The sequence below is a fragment of the Lathyrus oleraceus genome, chromosome 4 (genome assembly GCF_024323335.1).
Source record: "Lathyrus oleraceus cultivar Zhongwan6 chromosome 4, CAAS_Psat_ZW6_1.0, whole genome shotgun sequence".
Lineage (NCBI taxonomy): Eukaryota > Viridiplantae > Streptophyta > Magnoliopsida > Fabales > Fabaceae > Lathyrus > Lathyrus oleraceus.
The window spans coordinates 448792260-448809605 of record NC_066582.1 but is presented as its reverse complement, the minus strand read 5'-3'; the positions used below and the strand labels follow the sequence as shown (position 1 = coordinate 448809605).

The following is a 17346-nucleotide window of genomic DNA, read 5'->3' as shown; positions in this document are numbered from 1 at the left end:
GTCTCAATTTGATTGCGAAAAGATTTTGAATTGATGGTTGATAATGAAATGTTAGTGAGATTTGTGTGAAGGATGGCAGTATGACTTATTTACATGTGAAATGGTATGAACATGGATAGAAATTTCCTAATTAAAGGACTAAACATAATCATACAAATCAAATAGCAATTAAAACTAGAGGAATTTATTAAGATCTAATTAACTAACTAAATAGAAATTAATCAACTAACTGAATTTTAATTAAATTAATAAAGAAAAAAAAAGTAAAAAAAATAAGAGAAGGGGTGCATCATCGAAAGATTGACTCAACCCATACACAACTTAAACCCTAAATAAAAATAAAAATAAAATAATAAATAAAAAAGAAAAAATCACATAAAGGAAGAAAATCAATAAATAATAAATTCCTCTAAAAGAAAGCAACAACGCCCCTTTTTGGGAGATGAGATATTAAAATCTTCTTATTTCAAATTTCAAAAAGTCTCCATCCAAATCCTGACATGTGGTAGAAATAAAATAAAATAAACAACAACTTTACTATCTCTATTAACCCTCTCACACGGTTTTGTTGCTGAAAAGAGAAAACCAAAAGCACAAAAAAAAGTGCTCAAACTTTCTTTCGTACGTCTCTCTCCCACACCAGTGCTTCTTCTTTTATTACAAAATAAATAAACCTCACCTCTCCCTAATTCAAAGAATATATATATATATATATATATATATATATATATATATATATATATATATATATATATATATATATATATATATATATATATATATATATATATATATATATATTAGATGCACAAAACAAGAGAAAGCTCGAGTACCGTAATCGGAGAGTGATGACGGAAACTACGTAGTAGATGTCGCGATGCGATGGGTGTTGAGCAGCGTTTTTCGGTGGTGTTTGTTGATGTGTTTGTGTTGATAGAAGGAGGTAGGTGTTTCATGCTATTGTGTAGAGTGTTGAGGAGGTGATAGACTTGAATGTCGTTTATGATGTTTATGTAGTGAGTATGTTTCAATGAGATGAAGTTAAGATTGTGTTTGATTGATATGAAATGAAGTGTATATGGAGAGGAAAAGGAAGATGATTGTGTGAGGTTGAAATGTGATGTTTAGTATGGAGAAAATAATTTTGTTTGTTAGAAAAATGAGGATAAATTTGAAGTATTTTTATAAAGTATGTGTGTTTATGAGTTTCAAATGGTGGTTTGTTGCATGAATAAAGGTGTAGTGTTTGGTGGATGCAATATGGTGGTGTTTTTCATACTGAGAGAGACAAGGCATAAATGGTGGATTTTCTTTGTTAGTTAATAGAAATGGATTCATGAAGGTGAAGAAAAGAGAGAGAAAAACTTAACGTGTTTGTGTGTTACTAAGAGAAACTTCATTTCTCTCTTTTGCAAAGCTATCTTTTTAGACAATCCCCACCTCTCTTTCTACACTTTTTGATTTATTTTATTGATATGAGAGAGAATAGGTATTGTACAAGTGGCGGCGGTAATTGGTCTCCTCCCTCTTGTTCATGTATTGACCCATTATATAGGATGATAACTAGGGTTTAGAAGCTTTTTACAATTCCAACAATACCCTCCAATGTTATTTTAGAGATAAATTAAATTAAAACTAATTAATTTACATAAAGCCAAACACTTAAAAATAATCAAAATAATGATACAGTTAATTCTATTTATTTTTTATGAATATTTTGACAAAAAAATAATAATAAAATAATTTAAAATGAATAAAAATCAGACACAAAAATGCTCAAAAAAATTTAAATGAATGCACTAAAATGATCAGTGTGAAATAAACTTATTGAAAAAATATAGCGTTTCTTTTAATTTTGAAATAAATTTTGACCGGTTAAACGGGCTCGAGCTGATAAAAAAATGGCCAAAAAATTAGCTGAAAAATAAATAGAGCATACCATATTAAATTACGCGAAACGTAAATTAATAAAGCTCATGTCTGGAAACTTGATTTTAAAAATTTTTGTCCACTGATTTGACGGACATCCGTCGATCAATTCAACCGGTTTTCCTGTAGATCCGAAAAAATTATTTCGACTGATATTCTAGGCACTATGCAGTATGGAATGCATGGTATGCTATGTAGATATGCAATAGCAATGATGAATGTATTGAGTCAGCGATTCAGGGTCAAAATTGGGGTGTGACACCATGCATCAGACAAGTCTAACTCGCGAGGGTGAGATAACGTGGGAAGCCCTATACCCAATAAAGTGAAAGAGGCTTCCTACAAAGAGGTTATTAAAGTTGCGTGTCAAACGCTTAACACCATAACATGAGGATTCTCCAAGGGCAGGGAAACCAGCTCTTCTTGCCAGATCTTGAGTATTAAAGACCTCTCTGAAGTCAATATTAAAGGAAAATCCCAAGAGCCAAAAGGCATGACCGCCTTTTTAAAGAAAGATGCAGTTACCATCCGTCCTCATAATGACGAATCCATGGTCATTACCATCAAATGTGACAAATTAGAGATTAAAAGAGTTCTCATTGACTAAGGGAGTTCTGCATACATCTTGTACTGAGAGGCATTTGAAAGAATTCGCCTTGACCCATAAGACTTTAAGCCTTTAAAAGGATTGTTGGTTGGATTCTCGGGTGAACAGGTACAAGTAAAAGGATACATCACCTTGAAGATCACTTTTGGATAGTAGGGTCATACCAAAGAAATAAAGATTAAGTATTTGGTTATTGATACCTCATTATCCTACAATATGATTATAGGGTGAGTATTGCATCTCTCGAGTATTACAACTTTCATAGGCGAGTATTACATCTCTGTCGATTATAAAGACAAATTATTTTATGGGGTGCACTATTTTCCCTCTGTGCTTTTGTATAAAGCAGAGGTTTTTAATGAGGCACCTCATTTTTTTATTATTTTAGACAATCCGTATTTGCTGATTATTCCTTTATTTGCATAAAAATTCCAAGCTAAAATGAAGATTGCCCATATAGTGGAAGATAACAATACATAGACTCTTAAAGACCAATTTTGTACTCTAATAATTTTATTTAGTATGTAGATACTAGATACAAGTTCTGACTAGGAAGAAGTGACGTGTGATGTTATCAGATTCTGAACCTAGTGCACTCTGACTCTGAGATGTGTGTTCTTTAAGATAATCAAGCTCTGGATAACTCTACTCAACGCTTTTGAACATTGTCTATCAAAAACTTTATAACTCTGAAGCTTTTGTCACTATCAAGCTCTAAAATTTTATGCTTAAACAACTCTGATGAATTGTGTCACTAGACTCTGAAGACTAGGTTCTGATGAACTGGATTAAGACTATGAAGACCAAGTTTCTGAAGACTCTCTCAACCAGACTCTTATTATTCTTCTGTGCATGCTTAATCACATATTTATCAGAAGCCCCTAAATATGAAAGATAAGATCAAAAAGGTTTTACGTGAGAAAATAATACACAATACAAGATCAAATATTCCTTCCACTATACTGATTTTGTGGGATAAAAACTATACTATTGTACCATCGTATCTCCCATTTTTCACAGACCGTTATGCAAGGATACAACTACAATTGTGTATTCTACTTCTACCATCCAATGAATCTTTCATTGCCTATATAAAGGAGTCTTGGAAGAATGGAACAGTAACCAAGTGATAAGAATATCATTAAGTGAATATTGCATACTGTAAATATTATTGAGAGAAAAGAAACATACACACAGGGAACTTTTGTTCATACTCTTCATAGAATATATTTTGTGTGAAACACTTTGTAATTCATTTGTGTATTATGCTTTCTTAGAAACATTTTATAAACACGCTTTATATCTCAATCTTTGTGATTATATTTCCTTGAGTGACTAGGGTTTAGTCATAATTACTCAAGAAGACATTGACAATTGGTTTTTATGTTATAATAAAGTTTAGTTATAATGGATTAAGTTCTTGTGATAATGCAAAATCACCTTGGCGGGTGGACTGGAGGTAGATTTGTTAACAACGAACCAGGATAAAAATGATTGTGTTCATTATTTTTTTTCTTAGCTTTCTGTTTGTTTCTTTGGATTGCAAAAAGTTTTTGTTATGGAAACTCAATTCACCTCCCTTTATTGTGTTTCCATTACCTTCATATAGGCGATCAAATTGTTGGATCCTTAATGGGGTCCTTGCCACCCCACCCATAAAGGCGATCAAAACTATTGGATCCTTAAGTGGGGTCCTTTCTGCCCATAGAGACAATTAAAATTGCAGGATCCTTAAGTGAGGTCTTTGCCGCCCATAGAGACGGTTAAAACAATTGGATCCTTAAGTGGGGCCTTTGCCGCCCATAGAGGCGGTCAAAATCGTTGGATCCTTGTCGTCCATAGAGGCGATCAAAACCATTGGATCCTTAAGTGAGATCTTTGCCGGCCATATAGGCGATCAAAATTGATGGATCCCCACAAGTGAAAACATGCTTTGAAAACACTTCGCCTTTAACAAAGCCCTCATGCCAAGGGACTATGTAGTGTTATATTCATGAGTGTCCTAAATAAGGGCACCCTCACCCAAGAGCGATGCCATTTATGCGATATCCCTAAGAATTGCCTTAGAATTGGTGAAATGTAATACCGTTAGTCAAAGGAGAAGAAGTTCGCCACTATTCCTTGAAGATTAAACGGTCAATAACTTCCCTTGATCACGAGGGAGTGGTTACCGCCCCCGAGGGTTACCCAAACCCTATGCCCAAAAGACCTTTATAAATACCTCTCTCCATAGGGAGAGGAGACAGATTTTAAGCCCTACACATCATACTCTACGTACGCTTATACCTAAGCACACCATTCACATGCAAAACCTCTCACATCACGTGAACAGGTCCTCTAAACCACCGTAAAACATCATCATACAAGGTTTCTCACCGTCGTGAGCAGGCTCTATCCACCATACAACGTAATATACTTACCATTGCAATAGGAACAAACATGTACTTTTTAACAAGTACAAAAACTAATAATAATAATAATAATAATAATAATAATAATAATAATAATAGTTTTAGATTTAACAAATTAATATTTGAGTAATTTTGATAATCATTAACAAATACAAATATTGATAGGTACAAGTATCACCAATTATGTATCCTTATCTGTGAACTAATAGATAATGAATATCTATCAATTTTATCAATGAATATTCAATAAACTATCGATTTCGAATACATGATAGATTTTATCCTTAAATATTCACAAATATGAATATTTTTTCATAAACAAGAACAAAATGTTAAAAGAATATATCATTCTGGTCCGAAATGTATAAGAATATCTTTTTAAATCTTAAAGAAACTAGCCTAAGTATGTTATGTTTTTTTTTATCTATCAAAGTGAAAACACGCTAGCTTTTATGAATTTTTTTTAGTAAAAAGTCCAACACATTGTCTACTAACCAAGGTCCAACACATTTTGAAAAAAAGGATATAAAAAGTCCAACACATTGTCATCATGAACTTCCATCCATTAAGTATTTTTACCTTTAAAATACATTTCAATAAATCTATAGCACACCTATAGGAAAGAGCTAGTACTTCTTAAAAAGTGGGGAAAAACAACTATAGGAGAAAAGCTAATTAATTGTGTGACACACATGATCTACTAATATATCGTGCACTCAAGAAAAAAGAAACTAGTCACAAACCGTCTTACTCACCATAATTCTTAATATATATATATATATATATATATATATATATATATATATATATATATATATATATATATATATATATATATATATAGCTTATCTATGAAAGTACACATCTCAAAAATAGATGAAAGTACACAATTCATATTTTAATTATGAAAAACAATAATATAAGTCTTGTCTTTAAATTAAAAAAGTAAAATGTGATAGTAGACACGTAAGCGCACATGACGGAGAGATCCGTGGTGGGTTTCCATAGCTAGGTTGGACATTCTAATCACCCACCACGTGTACGGTTAATAATAATTCAAATAAACAAACAGCCAGCTCATCCTAACAATGTCCACCCAACCGTATATACGGTTTACAAATACGCCAGCTCCTCATACGACACGTGTACGAGATGACGTGGAATTCGCATTCTCTCTCTTTTCTTCCACCTCCTTTTTCTCTCGCCACCCTTTCATCTTCTTCTCTCTCTCTCTCTCTCTCTCTCATACCAAATCCCTTTCCCTCGTTTTTTTCCTTCCGAATTTCGACCTTAATTTCAGGATTATTTTCTACCTCTCAGGATTCGCTTTTTTATTTTGTTTCTTCGTTTTTCTTCAGGTACGTTGAATTCAATATCAATGTTTTGTTGTTTTAATTTCAATTTTGGTAATATAAGGGAATTTTGATTTTTGTTTTGAGTTTATGAGATTTGAAGTTTTGTTTATTAAGGGGAAATTATGGAAGAAATATATGCAACGAAGAGGGAAATTGTCTGGTTTAGTTTGAATTTTGTTTTTGTCCGTTGAAACACTGAAAATTGAAGCTTAGAGTGAATTTTCTCTGCCATGGATCTTGTTTTGTGTATGTTTTAAAATCTTTGAACTTGTATGGTAAATTTGTTTTTATTCAATTTTTTTTTATGTTAATTTTGTAATTTTTGTAAATTTAGTTTTGCCATGTGAAATAGCTGAAAAAAAAGATATGTTGGATCGGGATTGAAGTATATATATAAATTATAGACTATGGAGAATTAGGTAGAAAAATTCAGGAGTTTAAATAGTTCTCTCTCACCGTGTTGAAGTGAACAAGTTTTTTTGTACAAAAAAATTTAAGGGTTTTTTGGAATTCTTTTTTTGGTTTAGTTGCCTAGTGACCGAAATTCCACTTTTGAGATATCGCGTGTTCAAACTCGTGCCTTGGCTGAAATTAAGGGTTTTTTGGAATGTTAATTATGATAAGCTGTGTCAATTTGTGATTGTTTTCTAATTGTATATGACTCGTGGGGTACAAAAAAACATCTTTGACTCTCTCTACCATTCGGTTATTGATTGACTATCTTTGATTTTCATTTTATCTGTGGTCCTAAGAAAGAAAATATGATGTTTGTAGGATGACATGATGGCATCTTTCTCTATAGTAGCTTACTGGGTCAGTGTCAATTAGCAGAGGTTAATTGTCTAATATATGTTGTCTGTTGATTAGTAAGAATGCTAGCTAGAAGGCTAGAACCATTTTCACACCTATGTATGTTGTTTCTATCTGATTTATTGTTTTCTTATTGAACCAATGTTTTTAAACTATGTAGCATTGACACTTGAGATTCAAGGTGTGTGTTTGACATGTGTCGGTGTCCGACACAGACACTTGTAATTACGTACCATCATTACTATTTTATTAAATTCTTATCAGTGTTTATGTGTCAATATTCTGTCTCCATGTTTGTGCCACTGCTCTTCCTTTATGCTTCTTTTTTACTATTTACTCTGGCTATCTTTCTCTTTTGATAGCTGATAACAGTTGATATAGCTTTTTCTGAAGTGCAATTGAATAATTTTTCAGGAAGTATTTGACTCAGTCTCAGTGCTTTCCTCTTGGTGCTTGCTTACCTCATGGGAAACAGTGAGGATGGAAAATCCGTTAAGACTGAAAGGCCTTCTTCACCAGTAACAACTGTAAGTTGAGAACAGTGTGTACATAATGTATGTGTGTGGAAACATTTTATAATGCATGTGACTAAATATTATTGTTGTTTCATTGTTAATAACAGGATGAGACCAATCAAATCAACCAGCCTAACATTCATGTCTATCCTGATTGGGCTGCCATGCAGGTTACCAACCTTTTTCTTTCATTTCCTTTTTATATACCTCGATGACTGGAAATATCATTATTGTTATCTGTTCAGCTATCTTCATTCAGTGTAATAACTTGCTTTGAAACTTTAGTAATTGATGTATGTATGTTGTAAAATAAATCCATAAAAAGTAAGATTTCATTGATATGCAAAGAATTTTTTGTACTGTCAATCAAACATAACTATTGGATTGTTAAAAATATTTGACTTTAATTATATCTGTCTTAAAAGTTGTAAAATTGATGGTTTGTTATTAATTGATAGTGTAAAAAGTCTTGACCATCAAAATTAATCTCTAGTTCAAAGATGTGACCAACTTTATTGATTTCCCTACTAGCTACTTTACTCTTTTGAAGAGTTTTATGATCTACATATGGATATTTATCAATCACTGCAGAGCTGTCTTCATAAGCGGCTTCGTTTATACCATGCTTCAATGTCATTAATCTGCACCTACATATTTTCATATAGACTAATGTCCATTTTTTCCTATTTTGATTTGCTCTCAAACCAAAGATATGATGAAAGCTGTTTATTCTGTTCCCTTTCGCAAATTTCAACTATTTTTACTGTAGAGTATCGAGTAAACACAGATAGTACCATTTCTGTGGTGTTTTTTTTTTTATGTTACACATCCAGTATTTTTCTGAGTTGCCATAATTGATATCATCATATTGAAATTCTGCATTGTGTTGCATCTGGTTTGATAATCCGTAGGAGAACGAACTACGATATCTATGATGGGATTTACATCGGTCCCCGATTGCTTTCACTTTTGAAAAGAATTGCCCATTAAAAACTTCTTTTGGTGATTTAAAGTGTGTTATATCTTCAGGCATATTATGGGCAAAGAGTCAACATTCCACCATACTTCAACTCAGCCGTTGCTTCTGGTCATCCTCCTCACCCATACATGTGGGGACCACCACAGGTAGTGCTACATTGGTTCATTTACTTTGTTTTACCATGAATTTCCGTGTCTACTTTTTTTTTGTGCGGCTGTCCTTGTGTATATCCTTGATGGCAGGGATGAATAATTTGCCAACTTATTGTTTCTTTCAGCCTATGATGCATCCATATGGGCCGCCGTATGCACCATTTTATTCACATGGAGGGGTTTATACTCACCCCGGGGTTGCCATCGTAAGTCTAAATTCTCACAATATTGAAATCTTTGTGTACTATTGCTTGGACCATGAGTTAGTTGATTTTAATTGTACTTTAATGTATGAATATGGACCATAAAAGTTTTTTTTTAATTAAAAGAACTTTAAAAGGTTAGTGATAGATTGAGATGTGATTCTTTTGATCCTATTTGGATCTAGGTATTTTTATACTGGCTTCTTTTTACTGTTACTAATAGTTAACTTCTTCATTCTTTGATGTACTTAATGTAGCAAACCTTTGTTGTTGAATGTTTTCCCTATGTACTTATGAATTTTGTTGGTAAAATATAGGGTACAAGTTCACATGGCCAAGGAATTCCGTCTTCACCCGCTGTAAGTTTTGATTTTTTCTGAGGTGGCTCTTAAGTTCCTAATCTGTCGATTAATCGACTCCCCGTGTATTGTAAATTATGTTGGATTTGACTTAGGGAACTATGCAGGCTGGGACTCCTGCAAGCATAGAGACACCAACCAAATCACCTGGAAACAGTGATCGGGGTTTAATAAAAAAATTGAAAGGATTTGACGGGCTTGCCATGTCAATAGGCAATGGCAATGTTGAGAGTGCTGAGCATGGAGCGGAAAATCGGCTATCTCGGAGGTTTGTTCTATATAATGATTACCAGAATTAACTGCACTTCCAATCTTTCCTTGGGTTATGAGTATGATATTCTATTAGGTTCGTGTAAACTAATTACATTATTATGATATCAACAGTGTGGATACTGAGGGTTCCAGTGATGGAAGTGATGGCAACACTACAAGGGTGAGAAATTTCTTACTATTATAATTATTTCTTAATTGTGTACACTAATAGTAATAGTCTCCTATTTAAAATGATTTTAAAATACCGAAGCATGAAAATATTTGCCAATTTTATGCAGATCAACGGAACAAGGAAAAGAACCCGGGACGAAACACCAACAACCACTGGTATGATAAACAATAATAGTTATTCTGGATCACAAGTATACTTCTGAATTCAACAGTTCTTTGAGTATGATCTTGATAAGTAGATTACTATCTAACTGTTAAAGCATGTTAATGTAAAACTACCATGCTTTTAACTTTCTAATTAATTTGAATCACTTGCGACCACGATTGGCACTTTTTTTTAGAGCAGTGTTGTTGATGGTGGATGACGGTCCATGGTGGAGAGCCAAAATCCCGCCATATCGGCCGGTATTTACCATTGCGGCGAGCCCAAAAACTGCCATGTATTATCAGCCATAATGGCCATGGCGCCGCTATTTGATAACACTGTTTTAGAGTCAATTACAATAAAATGTTTGTTGTCCTATGGATGCATTTATAGATAAGATATGCTACATATATTCAAATTGTGATGTTATCCACAAGTATCTTAAGGTATTAATCATCTGAGCAGATGGAAAAGGGAAAACTTTGATGCAAAATAGTCCAGTTTCTAAAGAGATTGCAGCTTCCAAAATGATGGTGCCAGTTACCCAAACCAGTGTTGCAGAAAAGTTTGTTGGACCTGTACTTTCTTCATGTATGACCACAGCACTGGAGCTGAGGAACCCTTCAACTGTTCCCACTGGTGCTCCACAACCTTGTGGAGTTTTGCCTCCCGAACCTTGGATGCAGGTACCGTCAAAATTTAGTCCTCCTAATGGTTCAGTTCTCACATCTAGCACATAAGAAATTCTTTTGGAACATAACAATAATGCAGTATCCTCATCTTTTGTTGACACAATTAATTTTTGATCTGGATTCCTTAGAATGAGCGTGAGCTGAAACGAGAGAGGAGGAAACAATCAAACCGTGAATCTGCTAGAAGGTCCAGGCTGAGGAAGCAGGTCTGTTGCAATTTTTGTTTCACATTTTTATTGTCACATGTTTTCTTAATTGGTGCTTGTTTATATTGACATATTTTAACTTATATAGATGTATAAACACATGTGAGACTGTTCGGGAGAGCTTGTAGAAACAACTTATGATATATCTATAGGTTGTTTTCAGCCGAATTCCATAAGCTTTTCGGGATAGTTTATGAAAACAACTTATAGCATATAAAAACAATTTGACTTTATTTTACATGTTATAGAAATATAGAAATGGCTTATACATAAACATTTATAGTTTATGCTACAAACACTTGATTAAGTTGTTGATGCATATACATGTAGTACTCAGAAAAAGTTTTTATAAAACCAAGTTCATGACTAATGTTCTTATTTTCTCTATTCAGGCTGAGGCTGAAGAATTGGCACGAAGAGTTGATGCATTGACTGCTGAGAATTTGGCGCTGAAATCGGAAATAAATGAATTTACTGAAAACTCTGAGAAGCTGAAGATAGAAAATGCTACATTAAAGGTAATGCACACATAAAATTCCTTTATGCCTTGGCATGTCATAGGCTACCAAGCATTGACACATGCACGAACACACCAGGTACAACATTGATATTTGACACTGGTAATAATTTGAGAGAATGAAATAAATAAATGTACCACATATATCAATTTTGTGTCGGTGTCAGACACAATACACACCTATGGTATGTATGAAGCGAGGTTCTCCATAGTGCATAGGTACTTTGTGATACTGACTAATGACGACTTTGACTCAGGAAAAGCTGAAAAACACTCAACTGGAACAGACAGAAGAGACAATTTTGAATAGCATTGACAAGAGAGCTACACCTGTAAGTACAGAAAACTTGCTATCAAGAGTTAATAATTCAAACTCTGGTGATAGAACTGCAGAGGAAGAGAATGGTTTCTGTGAGAACAAACCTAATTCTGGTGTAAAACTGCATCAACTACTTGATGCAAACCCTAGAGCTAATGCTGTGGCAGCTAGTTGAAAACCAGTATTTCCACTGGTTTGTTGATTATGTAGTTTTGGCATATTATTACAAGTCCAAAATTACTGCTAACAGTTTTCTAATGGATGGATCAGTTGAATTTTAAGATCTAAATCCATCAATGCCAGAACTAATTTATTACTTTTCAGTTTCTTAGGACAAAACTATGTCTTCTGTTTAGATTTTTTTGATAGGAATGGATAACAGCTTTGAAAGTTTGTAAATTGAAGAGAATTAGGAGTATTTAGTTTATAGATAGACTTTAGAAAAGGGTTGTGGTTGGAATCTATATATGATTGGTTGTGCATTATCTATTGGTGTGAACCTTATAGTATCCGAGTAATGATATTATCACTTTTTGTTACTTTGATTTGTATGTTCTTGCAAGTAAGTCCTTATGTTTGTAGCTCATGACATACGTATCTTTATTATCAGATGGCAAAACTTGAACATAAGGCTCGATCACATAGTATTTGAAAATGATTTTAAAAATAGATTGAATACTTTTGAAAAAATTTATACATTGTTTTTAATGTTTTTGGAAATGTATTTTCTGTATTTAGCTTTCATCTTCTCTTTATTATAATTAAAAGGAGTATATTTCAAAAGTTTTTATATTGTGTTGTCTTATGATTTTAAGTGAAAAATATAGGAATATATTATAATTGTAATTATTATTTTTTTGTGAACATTGAGTTCGTCTAAGTCTAATAAATCGTTCACTTTTCTCTATCTCTTTACATCATTACTATTTCCTTTTACACGAGATAGGCAGACCATTTTTATAAGAGTCTAGTGAAGAAGATGATGGAAGAGAGATAATCTTTGATCAAAATAATTTTTTCATTTTTTACTCTAACTTTAACATTTTTCTTTCCTTTGGCATTAAGATATTTATTATCAATACATATGATCTTTGTCCTCTTTCTAGAGTCAAAATCAATTAACTATTGTTTGTCTTCGATCAAGTGATTTAAGCAATCAGTGTCCATATACCATCGGTTTATCAAATATCTACCATTAAATTCAGAAGTTATTAATAACACAAGTTCATCATCAGAATCTCTTATGGATATGTTTGTTTCTTTTGGCTTTCTTTTCTTGTTTGACCAACGGTCAGTGAACCTTCTTGTCAAACTTCTCATTTCCCCTTTGATGTTTTTTTTCATCATAGTTGGAGGCTTCTGACTTCTAATAACCACCACTATGTCTCTTCTTGATCTCTGACCATGACTACTTTTGATTCTTCTTAAGATGCTTTCAGAGTCTGTCCTACCTCTCTTTCTTTTCTCAGTCAGACACAACTCTTGTGCTTCTAGACTACTCTGCAGCTCTTCAATTCTCATGGTGTTGTGGTCTTTAGAGTGTTCAATTGTTACAACAATGTAATTAAATTGAGGAGTAAATACTCTCAGTATCTTTTCAATGATAACCTGTTCAGAGAGAGTTTCTCCACAAGATTCATCTCATTTGTGATCAAAATCACTATGAAGATGTAATCAGGTATTGTTCCACGCAACCTTCATCGTCGTTGAATCACCGATCTTCTCAAACACATTCGTATCGACAAACTGACGAATATAGAACAACGTCTTTTGATCCTTCTTCCTCGTTTCTTTATGTGTGTTTCTCTGCGCTTTTGTTGCATCTACTGCAACCACTGTGTAACTGTCATTGACGAGATCAAGAACATCTTGAGCGTCAAACAACACACACATATAAATCATCCATCAATTCCAATTCTTTCCATCAAATACTGGAAGCTTTATGTTCAAGCTACCATTTCCGCCGTTCATCTTCGTTCTTGTGCAAATTCACTCAGATCTCACAAACACTCGTGTTTTCCAATCCCTCAAAATCAAAAAATATGATTCTGTTTCGATTCAGATCTTCAATTCATTGTGAATTGAATGAACAAAATCAATCACACATGCCTCACGTACACTCGTGTTTCCCATTCTTGAATCTGAACCGGAACTCTAGATACCAATTGTTGGTGCACAAGAATGAAGAAGAAGAAGATGATGGAAGAGAGAGAATTCTAACTAACTTCTACTCTCAACTGAAAACGGTTACAAAATGAATTCTATTACAAATTAAAACTTGAGTTCATTATTTATACCACCATAATCACTAAATGAAACTCTAATGAAATGCTAGCTTAAATGTCGAATTAGGATTACACTTCAACACCATCTCATAATTCACTCTCAATACTAAAATCAATATTACAAATTCCATCCCTCAAATGGATAAAGTGTTCGGTCTTGATGTCTTTAGTTATCATATTTGCAAGTTGCTTCTGAGTGCTACAATGAACAACTTCAAGCACTCCATTTTGAATCTGATTGCGCAGAAAATAAAACTTCGTGTCAATGTGCTTGCTCCTTCCATGCAACACTGGGTTCTTGGCAAAACTTATTGCCGATTTGTTGTCAATCATCAATCTCACAAGCTTGCTCACCTTATTCTTCAGATCTTGCAATAAGTTCATAATCCAAATAGCTTGACATACAGACAAAGCATATGCAACGTGCTCAACTTCACAGGTTAACAAAGCAAACTACTGGTTGCTTCTTGAAGCACCAAGAAATGGAATCTCCCAAATACTTGAAGAAATATCCAGAAGTACTTCTTCTGTCAACTTTGTCTCCACACCAATCAAAGTTTGAATAACATATCAACTTTGAATCAAATTTAGCACCATAAGGAAACAAAACTACATACCTCAGAGTCCCTTTAATATACCTCAGTATCTTGACAGTAGCTCTGTAATGTGACCACTTTGGTTTGTTCATAAACTTACTCACCATTCAAACTGTATAGCAAATCTCAGGTCTGGTGTTATAGAGATATCTCAATAAGCCCACCAACTGTTTAAAAGTTGTAGCATCTACATCACCACCTTCAACATCATAATCAAATTTGTGATTTGTTTCAGCATGTGTGATTGCAGACTTGTAATTCATTAGCTTAAATCTATTAAAAAGTTCAAGTTCATACTTCAACTAATGCAAAATTATACCCTTATTAGAGTACAAAATCTCCATCCCTATAAAATATACCATATTTCCTAGATCAGTCATCTCAAACTCATTCATCAACACCTTTTTAAACTTGACTATCTCATATGAACAACTCCCTGCTAACAATATGCCATCAACATAGAGACACGCCAAAATCATATTGTTATCAGATGTACATTGAACATAAACACCATACTCCATCTCACATTTTCTAAATCCTTGAAGCTTGAAAAATGAGTCAATTTTCAGATTCCAAGCTCTAGGAGCTTGTTTCAGTCCATACAAGGCTTTATGCAACTTGTACACCATCCTTTCCTGATTATTTTTCACAAATCCAGGAGGTTCTGACACATAAACTTCCTCTTATAAATGACCATTCAGAAATGCTTCAATTTCTGAATCTCCTTTAGACTCTGAAATATCTTCAGAAGTTAACTCAGGTGTTAACACTACACCAAAGTTGGATTGAGACTTGCTTCAATTTCATGCTTATGTTTCCTTCACAATGACATCTTTATTGACTTCCAACTTGTTAGTGACCGGTCAATAAATCTTATAAGCACATGTAATATGGTACCCAATCAGTAACATTACTTTGCTTATATCATCCAACTTATTTATAGTAGCACTTAGAATGTGTTTGTAACAAACAAAATCAAATACTCTAAAATGACTCACACTTTGCTTATCTCTAGTCCACTTCTCAAAAGGAACAGTTTCCTTCAGCTTTTTGGTTGGACACCTGTTGAGCACATATGTTGCAGTGGCAACAGCTTCCCCCTACAAGGTGTGAGGGAACTTCCTCTCCTTCAGCATGTTCCTTGTCATATTAAGAAAATTCATGTTTCTTCTTTCAATAAGACCATTATATTGTGGAGTATATGTAGTAGTCATCTCATGTTCAAATCCATTCTTTTCATAGAACCTTCTGAACTCTAATGAGTTGTACTCACCTCCACCATCAATTCCGAGAAATTTCAACTTCTGACCACTATGTTTTTCAGCCTTTACCTTGAACTTCTGAAACTCAGTAAACACCTCATGCTTTAACTTGATGAGTGACACCCATGTCATTCTTGTGAACTCATCCACAAATGACACAAAATACTTGTTTCCTCCAAATGAAGGTACTTCAAATGGTCCACATACACCATAATTCACTACTCCTAAAGCATTTTTTTCCTTTTGGAGCCACTTTTAATGCAAATGGCAATCTAGGTTGCCTGCCTTTCATGCATATCTCACTTGACTTCTCAGGCTTCACGATCTTAGAAATGCCATGTACTAAATTCTTAGAACTCATATGCCCTAAGCTTCCGAGGTTCAGATGCCCCAATAACTAACTGTCACCTTCAACACCCTCTGCACTAAGGAATTTAGTTTTAGTTGTTTCCACATTCACTTTGAATGTTTTATTGCTTACCTGTTCAAATTGCATAATTAGCTTCTGATCAGAATCATACAACTTCAAGAGATTGTCCTTCATATTAATTGAGAAATCTTTCTCAATTAGCTTACCTACACTCATCAGATTGCTCTTCATGTCAGGAACATACCAAACATCCTTGATCAGAACAATTTTTCCATTTTCACTTTGACTTTAACATTTCTCATTCCTTTAGCATTAAGGTACTTATCATCAACACATATGATCTTTATCCTCTTTCTAGAGTAAAAAACAACCAGTCATTATTTGTTTTCAGTTAGGTGATTTGAGAAACCAATATCCATAAACCACCAGTCTACCAAATATCCACCATCAGATTTAGAAGCAATCAATAACACATGTTCATCATCAGAATCTCCTCTGGCTATGTTTGCTTCTTCTGATTTCCTTTCCTTGTTTGACCAACAGTTAGCTGCAAAGTGGCCAAACTTCTTATAACAATAGAATTGAACCTTCTTATTATTAAACTTCTCTTTTCCCTTATGATATTTCTTCTTATCAGAGTTGGAGGCTTCTGACTTCTGATAACCATCACCATGTCTCTTCTTAGCCTCTGACGAAGATTGCTTCTGATTCTTCTTACCGGAAGATGCTTCTAGAGTCTGCTCTACCTCTCTTTCAGAGTTTCTCTCAGTCAGACGTAACTCTTGTGCCTTTGGACTACTCTACAACTCTTTAATTCTCATGGTGTTGAGGTCCTTAGAGTGTTCAATTGCTACAACAATGTAATCAAATTGAGGAGTAAGTGATTTCAATACCTTTTCAATGATTACTTGTTCAGAGAGAGTTTCTCCACAAGATTTTATCTCATTTGTGATCAAAATCACTCTGGAGATGTAATCAGGCACCTTATCATTGTTCATCTTGTTAAAATTCTCATACTGCTTACGTAGAGACTGAAGTTTCACCTTCTTCATTAATGCATCATCATCGTAGAACCGTACCGGTGTGTCTCACACAACCTTCAATGTCGTTGAACCAACGATCTTTTCAAAAACTTTCATATCCACACTCTGATGGATATATAACAACATCTTCTTATCCTTCTTCCTCGT

General features: G+C 33.8%; 1 protein-coding gene across 2 annotated transcripts; it reads left to right on the top strand.

The window, feature by feature from the left end:
* The first annotated feature begins 6147 nt into the window (after window positions 1-6147).
* Window positions 6148-12182, top strand: LOC127076025 (common plant regulatory factor 1). Of its 2 annotated transcripts, none has more exons than XM_051017578.1 (13): window positions 6148-6305; window positions 7527-7639; window positions 7735-7797; window positions 8657-8752; window positions 8884-8964; window positions 9279-9320; window positions 9428-9588; window positions 9705-9753; window positions 9872-9920; window positions 10375-10595; window positions 10730-10807; window positions 11200-11325; window positions 11582-12182. In XM_051017578.1, the coding sequence occupies exons 2-13, from the start codon at window positions 7577-7579 to the stop codon at window positions 11816-11818; spliced, it is 1266 nt and encodes a 421-aa protein (XP_050873535.1). In that variant the 5' UTR covers window positions 6148-6305; window positions 7527-7576; the 3' UTR covers window positions 11819-12182. The 2 variants fall into 2 exon arrangements, with proteins under 2 accessions (XP_050873535.1, XP_050873534.1); XM_051017577.1 differs by having other exon boundaries at window positions 9416-9588.
* Window positions 12183-17346: the final 5164 nt, after the last annotated feature.

What these genes read in the sequence shown, in the direction of transcription:
- LOC127076025 (XM_051017577.1), top strand. Translation starts at nt 7,577, where the DNA reads ATGGGAAACAGTGAGGATGGAAAATCCGTTAAGACTGAAAGGCCTTCT. An exon ending in CTGATTGGGCTGCCATGCAG is followed by an intron (nt 7,798 to 8,656) that starts GTTACCAACCTT and finishes TTATATCTTCAG; the next exon opens with GCATATTATGGGCAAAGAGT. An exon ending in CGAAACACCAACAACCACTG is followed by an intron (nt 9,921 to 10,374) that starts GTATGATAAACA and finishes TCATCTGAGCAG; the next exon opens with ATGGAAAAGGGAAAACTTTG.